This window comes from Sinocyclocheilus rhinocerous, unplaced genomic scaffold, assembly GCF_001515625.1.
Source record: "Sinocyclocheilus rhinocerous isolate Xijiao unplaced genomic scaffold, SAMN03320098_v1.1 scaffold311, whole genome shotgun sequence".
Taxonomy (NCBI): Eukaryota; Metazoa; Chordata; class Actinopteri; order Cypriniformes; family Cyprinidae; genus Sinocyclocheilus; species Sinocyclocheilus rhinocerous.
In genome coordinates this window covers 295552-318747 of record NW_015623669.1, presented here as the reverse complement: position 1 = coordinate 318747, position 23196 = coordinate 295552, and the positions used below count along the sequence as shown (strand labels likewise).

The 23196-nt window shown below is 36.1% G+C and overlaps 1 protein-coding gene across 4 annotated transcripts in view; it reads right to left on the bottom strand.

The window, feature by feature from the left end:
* Positions 1–23196, bottom strand: part of LOC107723238 (proprotein convertase subtilisin/kexin type 5-like) — a 38891-nt gene that overhangs the window by 1188 nt on the left and 14507 nt on the right. The window contains exons 6-21 of one of the 4 annotated variants that reach the window (XM_016531893.1): positions 22959–23047; positions 19989–20161; positions 17904–18116; positions 14480–14580; positions 12854–12957; positions 11214–11331; positions 10937–11125; positions 10614–10750; positions 9398–9523; positions 9220–9319; positions 7304–7497; positions 7124–7208; positions 5478–5581; positions 3645–3783; positions 3440–3555; positions 1724–2139 (exon numbers count right to left, since the gene is read on the bottom strand). In XM_016531893.1, the coding sequence (XP_016387379.1) occupies positions 2033–2139; positions 3440–3555; positions 3645–3783; positions 5478–5581; positions 7124–7208; positions 7304–7497; positions 9220–9319; positions 9398–9523; positions 10614–10750; positions 10937–11125; positions 11214–11331; positions 12854–12957; positions 14480–14580; positions 17904–18116; positions 19989–20161; positions 22959–23047 (2095 nt within the window). In that variant the 3' untranslated portion in view covers positions 1724–2032. Of the gene's footprint in view, positions 1–1723; positions 2149–3439; positions 3556–3644; positions 3784–5477; positions 5582–7123; positions 7209–7303; positions 7498–9219; positions 9320–9397; positions 9524–10613; positions 10751–10936; positions 11126–11213; positions 11332–12853; positions 12958–14479; positions 14581–17903; positions 18117–19988; positions 20162–22958; positions 23048–23196 lie in introns of those variants that run through there. The other 3 variants (XM_016531833.1, XM_016531967.1, XM_016532038.1) reach the window with 3 other exon arrangements.

Here is a 23196-nt window from a genome sequence, read left to right as displayed (position 1 = left end):
GGATTCATAAATCAGAACACTCTCAAAAGAAGCAAGAAAGGTCGTGAAGAATGCTCTCATACAATCAGCAGGCCTTAGAAAAAAGAAAATTGCAAAAAACTTAAATTAAAAAAAAAAAAAAAAAAAGTCTTGCACATACACAGTCAAATTACTTTAACCAAGCCTGATACCTGTGTTAGTATAACCAAAACATATTTCACTCTCTAGGTGTCAGAATGGACCAAAACTATCCCAAAGCGATGCTATGGGAATGTGAGAAGAGCTAAATACATTGAGCTAACCTTTAACCCCAGGCTTAGCAATGTATTTGTGAGATTTCCTTTAGAGTGAGCTGGACGTCTATGGCCGACTGACCCTTCTGACGACCTCAGGCTTACGCTCTGATACACTCTATTCACTCAGTTCTGACAGTCCTGAAGCAAACGCTCATGACCCTACATGACTGTAATTGAGTTGTCAATCAGTAGACTTATAGAAACACTGGTCCAAAGCCAATGTCAGTTAAATTAGTTTTCTCACTCAAACTGCTTGCATTAAACTGCAAAAATGCTTAAGAATCACTTTGATATTTGACACAGGATTGTAACATTTAAAACAGCATGTGTCAATAATAATGGCTTTATCATGTTATTCATCACAAGAAAGTGACATTGGTTGTGTGGAAGCTGCAAATATTTTTAGAAATGTTCGTTCTTAAGGAAACGGCCACAGGTCAGAACAAGGGGCTGCGCATATATCGTCTCTTTTAAAGTCAGTGTGACCACTGCGCATTTGAGTTGAATTTCTCTCGGTCAAATGCCGAATTGTTCTCTTCAAAACAAAAAGGGCCTTTTGTAAAGAAAACAAGGAGAGGTTGAATCATTCTCACACCAGTTCACCTCAAGAATTTAACTCTAAACAATATTTCTTGAAGTCAAAATAAACAAGCAGTTTGACAACACTAGATTTTTATGATGAATATGTGAGTGCTGCTCGTCAGTGAAAAACTGGCCACCAAAACACTAGGGTTTTTAGTCGAATTTAGCGTGTTGCTATGTGGTTGCTAGGGTGGTTCTATACGGATCCAGGTCAAAAGAGCTCTATGACTTTCTGAACTCTATATATGACTCGGGTCACTCCTTCTGTGCAAGTCTATGTGACTGTTTCGCCCAATTTATCCACCAAGTGAAAATGATAAGCCCAGCATCTAAACGAGTAAACAAAAGTAGTCTCATTTAATCTCGGAGTTTTGTTTTTATTTTAAAGTTCATTAATAAAAAGATCAGTAAACCATTTGTTTCGTCCAGTCTTCTCTACATGATAAAACATTTTTCTTGGCCCTGACTACAACACACCTTCAATCTAGACTAACTGGTCATGGCGGTTGGCTAAAAAAAGAAATATAAATAATTTTTGAAAACTTGATCATCCATTTCCCCCTTATTTCAATTGAACGTGGGTGCAAAATATATTTAAGGTTAATAGTGATAAAAATACATATATACATTAAGAAATAACGTTGCCAGAACAGAGTAAATGTAACACATCTGAACATAGACTGATTCTCGTAATCCTATATAACATTAGTTATGTAACGTTGCATGTATTGAGTTCGCAGAAAACGTACAATCATACTACAACTTTTTTTGTGTGTGTCATGAATACACAATTAGTATGAAGTGGTTGGACAATCCCATCCACAAAACAACTCATTTGAACTATGACCATTTATAAATCGGCTCCAAATTCTTCTCTTGGACCCAAAACGAAGAAAAAGGTACAAAAAATTTGGCATCCATGCTTTGGTCACAAAATACTGACATGTATGATTTGCTGTTTATTACTGATCCCAGTCGCACCACCCTGACAGCTTCTGTCGACACACTCACACATACGCACGCACACACACACACATACAGACACACAGAGATAAAGGTAGGTTTGTTGTAGTTCTGGCATCGGGAAACCTCACGATGTAGTCCCATATTCGAGGTTCCCGACTGGAATATAAATTAGCGGACCGTGAGGGGCAAGTGGGGCCGGAAAAGTTCCTTCAGCCCTTTAGAGAACATGTTCTACAGCAGAGCTGCTGCAGAACCTTCCTCTGGCACAGATTGTTCTTTTTCACTAGCACACAGAAACTTCCCTCAGCCCACGATTCTTCATTTGCTTTCCGGAGAGCAGGAAGAGGAGAGAGGAGCAGAGAGGCAGCACACAAATGGGCGGCGGACAGGAAATGATGTTGTGTTGGGTTTATTTTTATTTTTTTTATAATCCAGTTGATTGTTCGACGGAGGAGGATATCCAGGTGTGATTGGAATCCAGGATGAAAAGATTTGAAGGAAAGATCATCAGGAAGAAAAGGAGAACAAACATTTAGAAAGTGATCAAAAAAAATCATTTTTACAGAGTCACAGGTTGACAGTGTAACTTTGTTTTCATTTGCTAGAAAAAGCAGACATTACGCTCCACCGTAAAAATGTAGCCCATTTTGATCTCAAGGTTCGTCAAATTCACAAGCATTCTTTGAAAATAAATGAGCCTGAAATATTTGGCCACATCTCACCTCAAAATCAGAGGAAAGTTTTCAAAAAATTATATTTTGCATAATTTTTTCTAGATTATTTCCATAATTTTTTTTATTTTGCAATGAATTTACACATCACGATGGTATTCTTTGTAGTTCCTTTAAAAAAATATAATAAAAACATATTACAATAATCATGATATAATGAGAATCACTACTGAGAATCATGAAAATTATATTACCGTTCAAAAGTTCAGGGTCACTAAACTTACTTTCTTGAAGAAATTAATGCTTTTATTCCCCATGGATGCATTAAATTGATCAGACACGATAGAAAAGATTTTTACATTATTACAAAATATATTATATTTCAAATAAATGCTTTTGAACTTTCAATTCATTAAAAAATCCTGAAAAAATTATCATGATTTTCACAAAAATATTAGGTAGCACAACTGTTTTCTATAGAAGTTTGTTTCCGCCGTGGGAGTAAAAAATAAATAAATAAATATAAATGGTAATTGTGATATTTTTCTCTCACAAGACTTTTCCCAACTTTTTTTTTAGTTCTTTTAAATATTAATAATATTTCACAATATTACTGTTTTTACTGTTTCTGATCAAATAAATGCAGCCTTGGTGAGCATAAGAGACTTCCTTCAAAAAAATGTAAATGTACTTGCTTTTGAAAATTTTGAAAAGAAACAAAAAGGTATTTGTAAAATATAATTTTCTTTCTATTTTGGGGTGAAATGTGACCTAGACACATCAACATCAGAAAAACAAAACAATAAACAGACCATGATTCAACCCCATGCAAAAAAAACTAAAATATTTTGTTGCACAAAAGATTCAGATCAGAATCCGGAGGAAAGAAAACACTGAATTAAGGAGCTAACCAAAAGCTAGCATGGAAGAATCAACAGTACTCACCATCTTTGCAGATGGTGCTGACGACACACACGCCGTTTTCCAGGTTATAGCCGCTCACGCAGGTGCTGCAGTTCCTCTCCCCCGGTCCTGCGCAGGCGTAGCAGGTAGGATCACACCTGCAGGCACAATCACAGCCGTGATGCATCATTACCGCTTTAAACGTAAACACTTTCTCAGATGTCATGTTTAGCAGTGAAATACTGACTTTTGACAAGACTTTTGGACATCTCCGTTGTCTGTCGTTTGTTCTGCCAAGTAATATCCCACACTGCAGCTGGAGACGCAGCGCCAGTCCTCAAAGTAATAGCCCGGAGCGCACTCATTACACGCTTCCATGCCAGTTCCTGTGCACAGGGAATACCAGCATGTTCCCAAAAAGCCAGACTGCAAATCATTTGAATTGATACACTTTGGAATGTACACACTTAGAAAAGTTCGTCCTGAAAGGGCTTCCTCTGAGAATGCTTGGAAGCCACTGGCAATAGCGTATGAGTTACAAAAACACAAATAACTTATTGCTTGTAGGGAGACTAATCTTAAAAGGCATCATTACGGATGGGAGCTAATACCAAAAAGAATTGATTCTCTGAGCTGTTCACAATTGTATGGAAACCCATTTCTGCCATATACAAACATAATCAGTATGAGATACTCATTTAAAATTATGAGATAAAGTTGAAAATGACATAAGTCAAAATGATGACATAACTCTAGCATAAGTCAAAACTGGCATACGAAGTCATAATTATGATAAAGTTAAAATAGAAAAGTCAAAATTACAACAAAAACTGACAAGTCAAAATGATGAGATAAAGTTGAAATTGACAAGTTGAAATTATGACAAAGATGGACATAAATCAAAATTATGACATACTAAGTCATGATTATGTGATGAAGCTTAAAGTAACAAGTCAAAATTATGACAAAAAAACTGACAACTCAAAATTAAGAGCTACTAAGTCAATTATGAGATAAAGCTTGAAACAAGTCAGAAGTATGACAAAACTATGAAATGAGTCAAAATTATGACTTTCCAGGTAACTCATAATTAAGAGATAGTTAAAACTGAAGTAAAAATGGACAAAAACCCATAAATGATTATGAAATAAGTCAAAATCATAACACTAAATCATAATTATGAGATTAATAAATCTTAATTTAGACTTTTTATCTCAATGACACAGTATGTCAAATTCAATGTCTCATGATTATCACTTAGTATGTCAATTTTTACTTTTTATCTCACAATTTGGATGTTTTATTTCATTATTATGACTTAGTACCTCATAATTTTGACTTTCTGTATCATACTTGTGATTTAATTTACCAAATCATGACATTTTTTTCTTATGTGCTTCCTTGGATTAAGAGTCGACTCAAAAGGTCCTTTACAACTGTGTTTTTTACTTTAATTACCAAACTATTGCACTCCCCAAAATAACTTTAATTCACCCTAATGACTTGAACAAGAAAAGCTTTTTGTGACCAGTAATTCTTTGAGAATTAGAAGGGAGTCGTTACAATAAAGATAGTTTGAACAAATGTGATCATCATAAGTGTACACGTGTGCATATATCAACTGTTATTAAAATCTGGGGCAGAATCTGAGCTAGCAACAGTAATTGTGCTGGATAAACTACAGTATATTCAGAAGCTAAGCACTGGTTGTTCTGCGAAGCCTTAGTAATTTGTTGTAATTTCTGGACACTGGAGAGAACAGCATTGACGTAATAGTCTCAGAAGGCACTTCACAGTCTTGTTAAGTCTAGAACTTCAAAATGGCATCATACTGTGCATCTTTTTTGTGCCCAGGATGGATATATCCTCTTGACATTTTAGGGGCGTTTTAAAAGGGGCGTATATGCATTTAAAAAATAAAAGAACAGAATAGCCAATCAGTGATCTCTCCAAAAGAACATAAAAAACAACTACTGGAAGTTATATTTTATAAATTGCTTTTAAGCCAAATATCATGATCAAAGCCTAATGCAAACCTAAATGGAAAATAAAGTACTATAAATACAGGTAAAGTGTTTACCTGCACAGGTGGCACAAGTCGAGTGGCACTTTTCACATGCCCGCCGATGCCCATTATAATAGGTGCTAGGTTCACAGCTCAGCTGACACTTATTCCCCTGTAGACTAGCAGGAAAAGACAGACAGAAGCAAAGAAAGAGGAAGAGACAGAATGGATGAGGGAATTATTCAAAGGGGTTCAACGCTGAGACTGAGCCACAAGACACTTTTTTTTTTTACACACTCATGTTTCACGTCACCGTTTTAAAACCGTGAGATGAGCCTCCATAGGGGGCGCCAGAGCATATAAGGGGAAGAGGATAGTAAATTTACGAAGTAAAAACCCATGAAAATGAATATTATCGTTGTTGTGCAAAATCATAATAATGATGACAGCAGGAGCAGGAAAAACACAAAACATTTAGCCATTGGACCCACTAGAGGCCTCAGCAAACTTCCAAGAGGGCCACAAGATGACTAGCAATAAAATAAGCTAAAACCTAAAAAAAAAAAAAAAATCAAGACTGTAAACTGGCATCATATTTCTGATTTCATCAACAACAGTCTTTTCAAGAACCAGGATTCCTGAGGTCTTGGAAAACCTGGATAAAAGCGCATTTAAAGTATTAGTATAAAGTATTTTTTCTAGTTATATCAAGCTCTAAAATATTTTATTGTGTAGAAAATTTGTTATAAAAAAAATAATTTAAAAAAACTTTAATCGCGAATAGAATTTATGCAAATTTATTGGTGTAAAAATTTAACCCTGAAGAAAATTCAATTCTCATTTTATTGAATTATTTAAAAAAAAAAAAACTTATGGAATTTCTGTGTGGGTTTTAGACTTTTTTTTATTTTTTATTAATTGGACTAAATTAACATATTCTTTGCCAGTTTCAACACTGCAAAAATAAATGGTTGATAAAATCATATGTGAGGAAATACCTCTCAAAATGGTTGGCGTGCAACATTGTAGATCTGCTGTTTTTTAATCACAATTTTTATCAAATTATGCTAGGTTTTTTTTCTCTCAGAGGGAAGGCCCACCATCTAACTCATGCAGTAGACTAATAAAGTTTCCCCGAAAACTGCAATGAATGACAAGTCAAATGAATAATTACAAAGACTGTAATTGCAACCTTAAACGGAGAGAAACTGCGGGCAGAAAAATTCATTTCATCTGCACTCTAGCCCTGCCATCCAGCTTCATACCTTCTGTAGTCTAAACAAGTCTAAAAAGATCAACAACGACGGATTAAAGTCCAAACTAGTGGGTGAAAAAAACTTTACGTATATTCAGAGAATATTTCAAAACCATTCACAGAACAGCTGCTGCTTATTACGCCAGATTTTGTGCCATGACCTGTTTTTCTTTTCTCTCTCTGTTTTTCCACCTCTTTATCTAACGTCAGAGAGGAGTAGGAAAAGCCCAAGCAAAATCGCTCACTAGAGACAGTATTTCAACATACATCTAAACTCAAGAGATACAACGTGTGTAACAGGATGTTTCCAGTGATAATTCAGCATTTAGTCAGCGTGGCTTTATTTTGACATCTCTCAATGAAGATCGTAGGAAAGTTTTAGTCCAAGATTCTGACTATATTTCATATACTGGCTCAAAAAAACATGTCGGAGGTCAAATAATGTATTTGCAATGGACTGAATTACCTGAGACCAGTCTGGCATTCTGTGCAGATGTTCGCAGATGTGCATTTCTTGCAATTCTCGGTGCATTTCCAGCACATGGTGGAGTCTGCGAGAGAACAGCCACATGAGGTCTCAAATTCAACACAATTCACAGCCAAACAGCATGTGAGGTTTTCTGGAGTGAGATGAAGTGTGACTTGCCCAGGTCCAGGTAGAAGCCATCAGGACAGGAGCTGGCGCAGTTGTTTCCTCCCTCCACAAGGAACAGACCCGAGCGGCAGGTTGAACACTGATCACTGCGGCTGCCGATGCAGGACTCGCACAGCGGAGAGCACTTCTTACAGCGCTTCTTATCGTCCCGGAAAAACCCAGTCGGACACTCAGGTACACACATCCTGAGAGACAGACAGACGGAGGTGGAAAGAGAAAAGGAGAGAGACAGACACAGACAGGAAGAGCCACATGAGACCAGAAAAATCAACATCTGGCAGCCGTGAGGAAAGACTTTCACCAGGAAACAAAGGCAGAAGTCAGTCTGAGAAAGCCGTCAGCTCCAGATGTGAACGCGGCTTGTGTAACTTGGGATGCCGGAGAACACAAAATCAATAAATGTAATCATGACAAGTGCACACACACAGAGTGTCTGGATAGATGTGAGATGTTAGCAGGGCCACGCAGACACACAGCTGTTGTCAGCATGTGCTTTTGTGTTTTTATAGAAGTTAATTTATCTTTTGACTCCAAGTAAAATGATTTTCAATAATAAAAAAAAAAAAAAAAAAAAAAAAAAAAAAAAAAAAAAAAAAAAAAAGAGTACTTTCAATAATACAACCTTTCTGCAAATGTATTAAAAACTTTCTCTTTCTCTAAATTCTTTAGTTGCTCTAATTATGTTATGCAATGCACATGTTTCATGTTGGGGTATTGTATCACCCTGTAGGGAGTTTATTTTGCAATGACTGACTTGCTGTACAGCCGGTTCATTATAAGGCTACATACCAAACAAATGAATACATGGACATTTAATACTGATTTGAGTTTCGCGCCAAGGTCAATGAGAAATGTGCCAAGTTCTTAGAAATGTCCTCATGTATCCATGCTGCTCTCATACACTACTGTTCAAATGTTCGGGGTCGGTGAGATTCTCTTTTCTCATTTATTTGATCCAAAACAATAAAAAAAAATACAGTAAAAATGGTAATATTGTGAAACATTATTATAATTTAAAATAACTGTTTTCTATTTTAATATATTTTCAAATATAATTTATTCCTGTGATGGAAAGCTGAATTTTCAGCATTATTACTCCAGTCTTCAGTGTCACATGATCCTTCAGAAATCACTCTAATATGCTGATTTGCTTTCTTATTATCATCAATGTTGAAAACTTTGATGATAATAAGCTTTGTATTTTTGTGGAAACGGTAATACAATTCAATATCACCATTCAAAAGAACAGCATTTCTTTGAAATAGAAATCTTTTGTAACATTTTAAATGGTATAAACATTATAACTGTCACTTATGATGATGCATCTTTGCTAAATAAAAGTATTATTGTAATGTAAAAATTGTACTGCCGCTAAACTTTTGAACAGTAGAGTATGTTTTAAAAACAAATTAGATTTTCATATAAAAAGTTCAAATTTAATGACTAAAAATATCTTATTACTAATCTTATCTTATTACATAAATAAATATTGATTAAATATAGGTTTCTAAATTAAGCATATTTTAAAGGTAAAAATATTAATATATATTTTTTTACAAATAGCATTAATTATTTACAAATAAGTTATTAATTAATTCTAGTTCAACCTGAACTAATCTTGTCATGTCATAAAAATATGAAATGATCTGATATTTTAAGAGACCTACAGTCCTACAGTCATGAGGGTCTGCAAGGATATGTGATATAATTTCATTTTATATTTTTGTTTCGTGCAAATATCTGTATATTTGTTCTACCCCGAGATGCCTTTTTAATAATTGTTTGTATAAGTTAATGCATCCAGAAAAAAAAAAAGCTCATTATGTTATTGAACCAAGTACCAACATTTTTTAAAAAGTAGTAAAAAAATAGTTTAATGTGTACTGATGTTGTGAAAAGCTGTGTACCTGGTGTTGTTCTTGAACTTGAGGAAGTAGTGGAGGCAAGTGATGCACTGCTGGGGCCCTGGACCCTCACAGCCGTTCTCACACTCAGGGTGGCACAAGCCTTATGTGAGAAAACAGAAACTGATCAGTTTCCACAGATACGCAGTGAAGCATAATAGAATTACAAAAGAGTACTTACCCACATACTCCTCACTGTACTCGTCATCAGGCTGAGGCTCCGCCAGTGAGCGAGGCTTGTCACTGCGGAATGAGTACGGATGCACGGAGGTGCCATAAAGTATCAGAGACCACTCTTTCAGCTTGCCTGGAATGAATAACAAGTCAGTCAGTGTGCAAAGAAATTAAACCCTCATTTACAGAACTAATATTTCTCGGCCTTCCCAATTGGAAATGGTTATTCACAAGTATGTCAGTATCAGTACTTAAACTAAACAGACAAAGACTGATGAAATGAAAGCAGGACAGTTAATAGACTCAAAATTTCAATATAAATAATTTACGATTAATATATATTTTTTTATAGTTAACGCATTCCGTCAAATTTAAGTATACAAAGAATGTTTTGGGTTCTGCAGATAACTATTCCATAGTTTTATATATGGAATATATAGAAAAAAAGTCTCTCAGGCTTATCAAGGCTGTATTTAATTGATCAAATGCACTGTAAGAAACAGTAATTTTATATATATATATATATATATACTCAAAACTTGATGTTTATATATTATATATATATAAATGTATATATTCTACAGTTTATATATTATAAAAAACTACTGTCACATTGCTGCCACATATTTTTTCCACTCAATTATGTCATAGTAATGAGATGTTTTGTTAAAACACTATATCTTCTCATAATAATGAGATGTTACATCATTAAATCAGTATTTTTTGTTTTTGTTAAAAATGACACATTTTCTCGTAATAACGAGATGTCATTAAAACAATGTTCTTTAAAAATAATGAGATAATGAGTCATTAAATGATGTAATTTCTTATAATAACAGCATATGTCATAAAAGCGACATGGTTATTATATCATTAAAACAACATATTTTGTATGTGACCTGACAACAGGGGAAACAGACGTCACATCCAGTTCGATATTCCGCCTGCATTATTGTCAATGGACGATTGCCAATTTTGACAAAAAAAAAATTATTTAACTCGGTTCAACTTAAATCTCACACATCAGTTAATTAAGTTTTATTTTTCAGGTCACACTACCTGAACTGTTAAACTGTAATCACCGCAATAAATGTTGGTACTGTGGTAGTTACCACACAGCCTAAGTTGATATGCATTTGTCAAATCACCTCTGTGTAAGACCATGTGGTGTTTTCAAAGGTGAAGGAATGGCTGAAGGAAAAGGTAGTGTTTGGAGAAAGTACCTGGTGCTTTCTGGCTCCTGAGTTGGGAAGGAGAGTCATGGATCTCTAGTATCCAGTCTCCAGCAGCTTTCTCTCCCCAGCAGTGAGTTGTCATGAATTCCCAGTTCTTAAAGCCCTCCATTGAGTGATCAAACAGCCTGCAGTAACAATAAACAGATGCTACACCACAGCACAAAATGCACTTAAAAATACTGGACCAATTCAGTGGAAATCTGGGAATTCTTCCACTGAAATTCACCAGGGAGAAAGAACAAACCACAACATTCAGTAATTCTATCAAAGTAGCCATTTACTGAAGATTAGTGCATAGTCTGTAACTGTACCTGTTGGCGAGCAGCTGTGACTTTGTCCCTGATGGTGACGTTAGGTTGATTGACAGGTCTCCTCGCCGTGGGTGTGTAATTGTTATACGTACGACCACATGCTCCAGATAAATAACATGATGGTTTGCATTATCCGTGCAGCCTGTTGCCTTGTACACCGAACGAACGACATGTTCTGGACGGATGGTTCTACGGGAAACAAATGTACATTTACTATGACTTATATAACATTATAAATGTGACCTACTGTGGGATGTTTAAGAGCTATTGCATATACCTGATTTGTTTATCGGCATTCTCCACACAGATGTGCTGTGGGGGAACCTGTTTCCAGCGCTCTGCCTCTTTCACCATGGCCTCCGCGTCCATCAACCCAAAGCCATACAGGTGACTGACTGTAAGAATATTTACAACTTAACTGTTCAACAAAAAAAATAACAATATGCACACAGATTAAGAGTTACCATGAACACCAAAATTACCATCAATCATGATGCAGATCAGGGCTATTTTAGTATCATTGAAACGCTATTAGTTTTTATTATTATATTATATTTTATATTTTCCTCTCCATTTTTAGAAATTTTGTTGTGTGTTTTTGCAATTTTTATTAGTTTTTTGTCTGTATAGATTTCATTAATTTTTTACAATTTTATTATTATAGTTTTAATTTTGGTTATTTTAGTACATTGTTAAACTAAATGAAAATGAGAAACGACGCCTTGCCAACTTGATAAAACATTTGTTTTTTATATTGAATTTTTTTCCATTTTATTTTAAGTTAATGTTTATCATATTTCAAGTAATGACACTTTTTTATGGTTTTAGTTTACTATAATAACCCTGATGTATATTCATGTTGTAAAATTAATTGTTCAGCATAGTCTGGAATAGGGGTGAACTATCGTCTCTATCACGGTTATGCTCACGTGACGTCACTGCGCCATCATGAAAGCTTGTCATTTGAATGCGTTTTTAAGAGCTGCGGTTTAAAAAACAAGCGATTTTAAACCCTCGGAGCACAAGAAGCAGCAAAATTTTGGTATATGTGAGCACTGCCAGAGAGACGGTCTGAGCGCACTCACCTGAAGCGCGCGTACATAAAGCTGCCTCTCACACAGCACACAAGTACTGAACGGAGTACTTTCTGGCACCTTATTGGGCTTGAACGGTCAAATACACACACTTACGTTTCAAAATGCCCATCTTTGAGAGTATCCTCATAAATACAGTCATTTATGTCTTAAGTGAACCTAAACAGTTGAGAAAAAAAAATGCATGTGTATCACTATATTAGAGCCGTGCATTCAGTCTTAAAGTGACAGCAGCCTAATAAACCTGCTGCTGTCTGTGTCATTAATGTTAATCAAACAACAAAAGAGAGTAATCTCTCGCTGCTCTCAACTGAATCACTTTTGTAACTTTAATAGGAATAAATCTATATTTAATTTACACAAGTGAAGATAACAGATTTTAAGTAGTTATTTCACATAGGTCTATTACATTTGAGCCTTTGTTCTGTTGCAGTTTTTTGTCCTGTTGCATGTAATTAGTTTCTTTGTTCTTGTTTTATCACAAATTGTTTACTTGTCTTCAGTAAGCTTGAGAGTTTTTTTTTTGTTAGGCTAGTATTAGATTTTTGTGATACTGAAATCGATTATGTTAATTATGAAATTAAAAAGAATTTAACATTTTTGCTTTCATAAAAACCTTATTTAAAACACAAATTTGTCATATCGTCATATAAGATTTTGGTCATATCACCCACCCTTAGTCTGGAAAACCCAAAAGACTGAGCGTACAATAATGAAATCAACGTCTGAATATTTCTGGGTATGAAGTTTCTCACAAGCATCACTTCCCATCTGGTGGTTAAAACGAGACAGGGCAGTTTAAAGAAATTAAAAAGCCTGTTACCGTTATAACCAGCGGCATTGGTTTTCCAGTCAGGAGCGCTGAGATGGCCAGCACGAGATGTCTTCACTATTATATGTTGTACATCTCGCCACGTCAGGAAAGGACTGCAACAGAGAGTCAAAAATAAGATTAATGGACATTTGTGACTATGTGACCAATTGCGTGACTAAATAATATCCCCAAACTGGATTCAATACCTCCAAACCCAATTATTATAATTCAAACAATCACACTGGCCACAGTTTTCAGCTGTAGTTCACAAAGTCTCATTGCCTGGATGTCTGGTTGAAGCGTTCGCTCCCATAATTCACCATGCACAGTGGGATCAAACATCAAACCAAAGAGAGATGGATGCCATGTGTCCCCGACTATCCCCCTGAAATATCGAAACAATCTAACTCTGTTTGGTTCGCTGCATTGTGCTGGGAATATACAGTCACATGGCAGCCATATGTCAAGGTTCTGCTCAATTTCCTGTGTGAAATCAGACACAGTTGAAACTTACAGGAATCAAGCCGCTCGCTACACGGCGTTCAGAATTCCAGCATTTTAAAGGGGTCAGGGTTTCAACATTCAAATTTAACATATTGCATCATTTTTGGTCAAGGTCAAGTACACCCACACTGCTGACTTGTTTACCTGTTGTAGCTTATCCTTATTGTGTGCACAAAATAGACACTTGGTGCATTTAAGCCATGTGGGAAAGACCATGTTTATGATTTGAAAGACACCACAATGTCATATTGACGAGTGGGAAAGTCAGGCTTATCTTTGAGTCAGAAGCGTATCAGCGAGGAAACATGGTAGATGCAATAAATGTGGCGTCTTTTTTTATGGTTTAATTTTATATATAAATTCTATACTTTTTCTTTCCAAAAATAGCTAAATAGCATGTCCAAAATATGATAGTATTGCACAATTATAACAGAATATATGGCGATCCATTTTACAGCACCTTCATAAATTTAATAAAAACTAAAAAGTGAGAAAAAAGGCACTCAATGCACATTTTTATTCATTATTTTTTAGAAGTAGTTAAAAACATTGCTGGAGAAATGTATCTGCCATCTTGCTCCAGCCAAAGTGACTTGAATGCACCTGACGTCATAATTATGACTTCCCAATTCATAAATACAAATTTCCCAGAAGGTCTTAAATGCACACAGTCAAAACACATCAGAAGCGTTAATTAAAAGTCACTGTTTCAGTCACTGTTTTTGTGTAACCTGTATGAGTTTATTTCTTCTGTTGAACACAAATTTTGAAAAATGTTGGTAACCAAACAGCTGACTGTAGCCAGTGACTTCCATAGTACTATAGAAGTCAATGGCTAAGGTTAACTGTTTGGTTACCCTCATTCTTCAAAATATCTTCTTTTGTGTTCAGAAGTAAGAAACTCATATAGGTCTTTATCAAGTGGAGGGTGAGGAAATGATGACAGAATGTTAATTTTTGGGTGAACTATCCCTTTAATTCAGAGGGTCAGTGAGAGTGTGAAAAGCATAACACCTTCATGATTAGTGGCTAAATTAGTGGTGCCAATTCCACTGAAGTGGCCTGGAACAGACACTTCCACTAAACAGCTGTTAGAGAAATGAGAGCATACAGTAGTTTGCTTCCACTTACTTTGCTTCCAGAGCAAGAGCTATGATCCCTGCTGCCATCGGCGCTGACGCTGATGTTCCAGTGTGACTGTCTGTGCAGCGCTGCCTTAGATCGGTTGTGATCTAACAAGAGAGACAAAGAAATTCAGGTTATTCTTGTGCATGGTGTTTCCATGTGTTAATCGGTAAACAAAGTGAATGTGTATTGACACTGCAAGTGAGCAACATGACGTGAAGTAACAATACTTGACCGCTCCTGTTATAATACACAACACTGTCTCCACTGCGAGTATGTGATAGACAGCTTTGTTTATTTTAACAAGTGTGTTCTAGTTTTGTTGCATTGCTTTTTTGTATTTTGTTATTTGAGTTTAGTTTTAGTTAACTTTATTTATTTTTCATTTGCTTTTTTGAAAATGACTATTTTACGATTTTAGCATGCATGGTTTAGATTTATATAGTGTATTCATTTTCATCCCGTCTCACACAGGGCCACAAATTGTTCCATCTGCTGCTTTAATCACACATACTAAACTTAACTCAAAAAGAAATATTGCCAAAGTTTAATTTTTATTTGTTAAATGCACTTCAGCAAACTGCAGTACTTACTGACAATGAAACGTGCTATAAATGTGCCATTGTGCTACACTTAGCTGGAAATTACCACCACTTTGGGGCATTTGTGATTCAGCAGCATGGACTGGATCCACTCAGATACTGTGTCAGCATCCGTTTTAAGTTTCATGCAATAAAATCTTTGAAATATATTCAAGAGTTTAGTTTAAGGCCATTTGGATCAACTAATAAGACTCTAATTTCAGCTGTGAGACATCTGCGTGACGGATTTCGGATTTACTCTGCTCTAAACGTCACATACACAAAAAACAAAGTGTGGCTGTTTTTTTTTTTTTTTATAAGTCAACACCCCCTTCCTGTCTAACTGGATAGATGTTTTATTTTTTCGCACAAGATCTGATCAGATCAGAAGTCTTAAAGTCCCCATGAAATCAAAATCAAAGTTTTTTGGCTTTTAGTATGAATATGTTAACCTTAAGGTTACCTATAAGCTAGTGTGCTCCAAAACAATAACAAAATATGCATTTAGAAGATATAAGCATTCAAATCTTACAAGATGCATCCCAAATCGCGTACTTATGCACTATTCTATGCTGTTTTGTAGGTCTATAAATAGTGTGAGTAGTGCGTTCACACTGAAAATTCCAATAAGAAAAAGTGCACTTTAAATACCCGGATGATGCACTTAAATAACAGAAAAAAAATGAAGTGTGGAATGTTGGACACTTCATGCACTCAGCTGTCACAGCTTTAATTATGTAGCGAAGGGGGAGGGGCTACCAGACTCCAATTATTAATGACAAAATTAATAATCAGAGTCTGGTGAATTATATAATTCACACTCTACATGATTGAGTACATAGTGCATAAGTGAATAGTGTATAAGTGCATAGAGTATAGTGTGTCATTTGGGACACAGCTACCGTCTCTCACTTCCGCCAATATGGATTAACGATTTTGATGACATCACCCTGCACTTCAGCTTCTCATCAGATTTTCTGTCCAATCAAATGCTCTCTAGAATCCAAAGCATACCCTAATAGTAATCTATTAGACGGTGGCTGTCATAAACTGTAAAATGCAGCTTTACCGAGCTCAAGCGATGGCTTTGGCTGAGCTGTGATTTAAATAAAACGCAACAGGCTATTTAAAAAAAGGGGCGGAGCTGCTTGATATGTCCCACCCTGACTTCCTATTTCAGTTAAAATTACGTCAACATTGAATAACGCTATATTATGCATGCCAGGCCTGTAGTTGGCGATATCACTTTGTAAAGAAACACTATGCGCCTGCGCTCATACCTATATACTGAACACGTAATATGCATGCACAAGATGTCACCGTTTTCAAAACTTCACGTTTTTGTAGTTTACACAAAGACAATTAAAAACACTTGCATGTTGAAACCAGTTTTTAAAAGTTTGCATTTTCAAGCCCCCAAAACACTGCTGTTGTATAAATGAACGGCCAAAGAGCATAAAAAGTTTTTAAACATACAAAATTGTAAGTATTTTTCTCTGTAATTTGATTCAAGTTCAAGTTCATCACATGAATACACCATGTTGACCAACAGAAAGCTGCTTGGTGTGAAACTGACTTCTGTGTGAGCTGTGCTTCATACATCTCTACGAATTATAGACAGTCAACCTTTTTTGCCTTCAAAACTTTATTCACAGTACAGTTGGCTAAAATATTTTCACTGCTAGTATTTATGACAATAACCCTGGATGGGTAGATAATAAACCTATGTAAATATAAGTACAGCTGTACTACCTGAAAACTGCAAGAGATCACAACAAAGAGAAGTGCTAATGTCTGTAACACTGGGCTTCAGAATGTAAACATGTATTGCAAAAGGAGATTGAAAGCCAGTGTGGAATTTCACACGTCACTCTGAGACAAGCTGAGAGACAGGGAAGCTCTGACGTTCTGTAACTCTCAGAGGAGTGTGTAAAACTGTGTGTGGGCTGTAAACCGCAGCGGTTAACACCAGGACGCTCTCATGACACAGTGACCAACAAAAGCAGATCAAACACATGTGTGGCCAAAGAAACGCATGAAAATGCATTATTAGACGCATTTAAATGGCAATAAATTGAAAAAATTATGCAAGAGGCATCTCTACTTTCGAAGATATTTTGCAGTTTACTGGCGTTTAACTTCCAAACGGTTTCCATAAATATTCAAACGAGTAAATATGCTTCCTTCAGCTCAATTTAAGCACAGATTAATATCAAGTTTCCAACCATTTCGAAACAACAACAAAAAAGTCTTAAGCTAAAAGCCCAGAAATTAAAATTCTGTCATTATTTACTCATCATTATGTCATTCCAAACCCATATGTTTTGAAGAATGAAATGCCTTGACTAAAACGCATTCTTTTGTATTTACAACATAATTCTTCCTCATTAGAATGAGGTTTAATTCTATTAAAAGGTATATATTTTTACCAAAAATGTGAAATCTGTCATCATTTATGCACCCTTAAGTTGTTCCAAACCTTTATGAGTTTCTTTCTTCTGTTGAACACAAAAGAAGATATTCTGAATAATGTTTGTAATCAAACAGTTGACAGTAGCCATTGAATTCCATTCTATTTTTTTCCATACTATGGAAGTCAATGGCTACCGTCAACTGTTTTATTACAAACATTATTCAAAATATCTTCTTTTAATTCAGCAGAAGAAAAAAACTCATACAGGTTTGGTACGACATGTGTGTGAGTAAATGATAAAAGATTTCTCATTTTTGGCTGAGCTTTCCCTTTAAACTAGAAACGTGGTGGCTTTAAAGCCAATTCAGCAGCAGGCCTGTTTTATGAAAAGCAAGTTTACTCAGTGCTGAAGATCTAGATTTACATCTCTTCTTACGATTTTGCGGTCGTAGTTCTCTCCGCTGCTGTAGGTGGTGGTGAGGGTGGAGGCGCACTCTTCCAGATACCAGGGCTTGCGGCCGCTCTCTGCCGTGCTGCTGATGGATATCGTGTAGATGCTGTTGGTGTAGCCGTCACATGAACAGTGATCGCGACTCCGACCGCCATTTCCTGACGCCCAAACAAAGATTGAACCCCGTCCTTTCCTGCCCTGTGAAGAAAAATCTGAAACATAAGTGAACACGTTCTGTTTACAATGAAATATGTGCTTTTTAAAAATGACTATTTACAGTACACTTGTTACAGAAACATCCCTCCAGGAGCAACCTAGAGTTTATGCTCAAGGGAACAGTGGTGATCGTGGCTGCAAATGTAAATTTGACTGAAATTACAAATAAATAAATAACTAAATAAATGTGATTTATAAGCTTCTGTACCCATGGGGAACTCAATTTAGGTCCCCACGGTGACACAAGTCCCCATGAGTTGGTGTGTATTCAGGTTTAAGTCCCCACCAGTATAGAAAAAAACTGTACACACATACACACACATTACATATGCATATATTATCTCGTACAGGTGCATCTCAATAATTTAGAATGTCGTGGAAAAGTTCATTTATTTCAGTAATTCAACTCAAATTGTGAAACTCGTGTATTAAATAAATTCAATGCACACAGACTGAAGTAGTTGAAGTCTTTGGTTCTTTTAATTGTGACATGTACAGTAAATGAACATACTTTCCAGAAGGCCAACAATTCACCAAAAATGTTTTTTTTATTGTCTTATGAAGTATTCTAATTTGTTGAGATAGTTAATTGGTGGGTTTTTGTTAAATGTGAGCCAAAATCATCACAATTAAAAGAACCAAAGACTTCAACTACTTCAGTCTGTGTGCATTGAATTTATTTAATACACGAGTTTCACAATTTGAGTTGAATTACTGAAATAAATTAACTTTTCCACGACATTCTAATTTATTGAGATGCACCTGTATATAATTTTTTAGGAAAATTTTTGCATTATGAAATTTTCATCACAAAATTAAACCAATTTTCCTTCCCTTCCCAAATCCCATTACTGCAACCAACAAAGAGATTTTATATCAATTAAACTGTTGAACATTTATATGTCCCAGTCTTAGTGTTATTGTGGTATTTTTATATACTTTTATTATTATTTTAAATTCATATATTTTAATAAATACATATTTTAATAACTATATATTTTCAATGTTCATTTTAATTGTACTTTAAATTTTAGTAATTGATTTTTATTTTTTATATTTCTATTTCTAGTTTTTTAGTACTTAAATGTCAAATGTTGCTTTGGCAACTAAACAAAATAAAATAAGTTTAAATGGTTTAAGTTTTAATTCCTATTTTATTTCAAAAAATGAAAACAAAACATGTAATAGTTTTAACAACACGGTTGGTTCAGATTAACTATATTAATTTAATTTAATTTAATTTTAAAAAATATTCAAAAAGTTCACTGTTTCCAGACAGGATGACGAATCATTGAGAGTAATTTACAAACAAACATCATCCAGATGCATTACGGTAATGAGAATTTGTCTCAATTCCAAACAAACAAATAAATAAGTCCACAAACAAATAAATAGAAACTTTTTTAACTTATTGACAGCCCTTGAAACACTTCAAAGCAGGAACTAACATCATCAGGACAGCATAATCGCCAAGCATTAATATCCTCCAGCCTTTTCTGATGAGAGGAGACCAGTATCACCTGATGTCTATGAGTCTCACATACCTGAAACATGCCTAAACCACTCCAAACACACCTTTGGCACAGGATACATGCCAATTACTGACTGCGACTCATGACTCAGGGAAGATAAACTAAAATCACGTTCTAAAGTTCACTGGCGTAGCAGGTGGTGAGTGTGAGAAGGAAAGGAAAACACCCTAGGTGGGCCAGACTGCTGGGGAGACGTGACTGATGACCTGAAAATTACACTTATGATTTATGAACGCCACATCATATGGAAAAAGGGAAAAACATAACACACTTTTCATATAAACTTGAAAAATACTTCTATACATGCTGAGATGGTTCTTACCTGTCTGATGCCATTTTCAAAGGCCTGTCTGGCGAGGGAAGCGGGCCCATCCACGGTTTTGCCATCATCATCTGGACCCCAGCTGGCACTGTAAATATCTATGTGTTGAGGGTGTAGACTCAGTGATTTGGCCTCTACCATGTCTGTCACATCTCCGTCCAACATGCGGACACCTGCAGGACAAGCCCAAAGAAAACCTCAGCAGGGAAAACATCTGCGAGACACTGAAGATCAGCATGCCAATGATGTCCAACAGACGTGCAAAACCACACATTTCCAAAATTAATTAGTCGGAGGAATGTTGCCTAAATGACTAGTCAACTGATCGATCTTAAGGAAGCCTGAATAATTCGGCTTGGATGTATTAGAGGGCGTGTATATATACTCCTGTTCAAAAGTCAGGATTCTGATTTTTTTTTTCAGCAAGGATGCATTAAAATTATCAAAAGTTACAGTAAAGACTTTCATAATGTTACAAAAGATTTCATTTCAAATAAATGCTGCTAGTTTGAACTTTCTACTCATCAAAGAATCGTGAACAAACGCATCACAGTTTTCACAAACATATTATGTGGATGTTGAACTGTTTTAAACATTAATAATAAGAAATGTTAAAATAATTTCTGAAGGGTCATGTGACACTGAAGACTGGAGTAATGATGCTGAAAATTCAGCTTTGCATCACAGGAATAAATCGCATTTTAAAGTATATTAAAATAGAAAAACAGTTATTTTAAATTGCAATGATATTTCACAGTATTACTGTTTTTACTGTAGTTTTGGTCAAATAAATGCAGTTTTGGTGAAAATCTGAAAATCTTACCAACCCCAAACTTCTGAATAGTACTGAATATGATGTTTTCTTACATTCATAAACAGCTAAACAGAATATAGGTGTATCAAGATAAGTTTATACAAGCTGTTATATTTTTTAATTGGCATTACGTCTTGAAAAAAAAAAAATGGCAAAAGTCCCAACTTGTAAAAAACTAAAAAGGACCAAAATTAATTGTGATGACTTCCAAAATATTGACCATAATCTGTAAAAGACGTCTGTGTAGGTTTTCAGTCATGCAGATGAATATAGAAAATCAGCAGAATATTAGAAATATTAAATCCCACTTTTACAGTGTTTATTCTACTACTTATCTGAGTGATTCCAAATGGCAACATCCAGCAGAAGAGATGTGTTTACTACCAGTCAAAATCTGGATACACTTAACTTAAGAAATCAAAAGAAATATTTCACTTTCTATCTAAAGCCTTTTGCATGAATAATTTTATTTAAAAATAAATTGTGCCCATGTATGAATTTCGTCACAAAACTTTACTATTAATAATTACTAAATTATTATTAAATGGATGAGTTGAATAGTGCGCAAGACTGTAATCTAGTTGATGGGTAGCGACTTTGAAGAGCCTCATATATATATATATATAGGGCTGCACGATAAATCGCATGCGATATTTAATGCGCATCTTGTCAGAAAGCCGGTTCTGTAATCAGCAGTAAATCTCCATCACGTGCGTGCTTTCACATGGAGCAGCATTAACTACACAGAGCCGTTGTTCACTGACGAGCTGCGCAAAAAATCGCGCGAATATGAACGTGGTTTTGCGCAGCTCGTCAGTGAACAACAGCTCTGTGTAGTTAATGCTGCTCCATGTGAAAGCACGCACGTGATGGAGATTTACCGCTGATTACAGAACCGGCTTTCTGACAAGATGCGCATTAAATATCGCATGCGATTTATCGTGCAGCCCTATATATATATATATATAGGGCTGCACGATAAATCGCATGCGATATTTAATGCGCATCTTGTCAGAAAGCCGGTTCTGTAATCAGCAGTAAATCTCCATCACGTGCGTGCTTTCACATGGAGCAGCATTAACTACACAGAGCCGTTGTTCACTGACGAGCTGCGCAAAAAATCGCGCGAATATGAACGTGGTTTTGCGCAGCTCGTCAGTGAACAACAGCTCTGTGTAGTTAATGCTGCTCCATGTGAAAGCACGCACGTGATGGAGATTTACCGCTGATTACAGAACCGGCTTTCTGACAAGATGCGCATTAAATATCGCATGCGATTTATCGTGCAGCCCTATATATATATATATATAGGGCTGCACGATAAATCGCATGCGATATTTAATGCGCATCTTGTCAGAAAGCCGGTTCTGTAATCAGCAGTAAATCTCCATCACGTGCGTGCTTTCACATGGAGCAGCATTAACTACACAGAGCCGTTGTTCACTGACGAGCTGCGCAAAAAATCGCGCGAATATGAACGTGGTTTTGCGCAGCTCGTCAGTGAACAACAGCTCTGTGTAGTTAATGCTGCTCCATGTGAAAGCACGCACGTGATGGAGATTTACCGCTGATTACAGAACCGGCTTTCTGACAAGATGCGCATTAAATATCGCATGCGATTTATCGTGCAGCCCTATATATATATATATATAGGGCTGCACGATAAATCGCATGCGATATTTAATGCGCATCTTGTCAGAAAGCCGGTTCTGTAATCAGCAGTAAATCTCCATCACGTGCGTGCTTTCACATGGAGCAGCATTAACTACACAGAGCCGTTGTTCACTGACGAGCTGCGCAAAAAATCGCGCGAATATGAACGTGGTTTTGCGCAGCTCGTCAGTGAACAACAGCTCTGTGTAGTTAATGCTGCTCCATGTGAAAGCACGCACGTGATGGAGATTTACCGCTGATTACAGAACCGGCTTTCTGACAAGATGCGCATTAAATATCGCATGCGATTTATCGTGCAGCCCTATATATATATATATATGTGTGTGTGTGTGTGTGAGGTTTATTTAATGTAACATTTTTAGTCACTAAAATTCACATCGGGGGTACTGCATTTACTGTATGTGCGCGAGTACGAACAAAAGGCAGAATTCCCAGGTACAGCAGTAGGTCCAAATCAGACAGTGACCGTCAGCCACACTCACCCCCAATCTTGGCATTGTAAGCGATGCCCACTGTGCAGTGCGAGTTGTTGGCGGACGCCGCTACTTCACCAGCGCACCTCGTGCCATGCCTGAACACAACACATCAGACGTTAGTGTTAGTACTGATACACACACATTTACTGAGTGCATAAACAATGACTGGAGACCCTTACGCAAGCACAGGCACTGCTGCATGACCTATTACACACACTCGCTACAGAAGTAGACAGGAAACAGA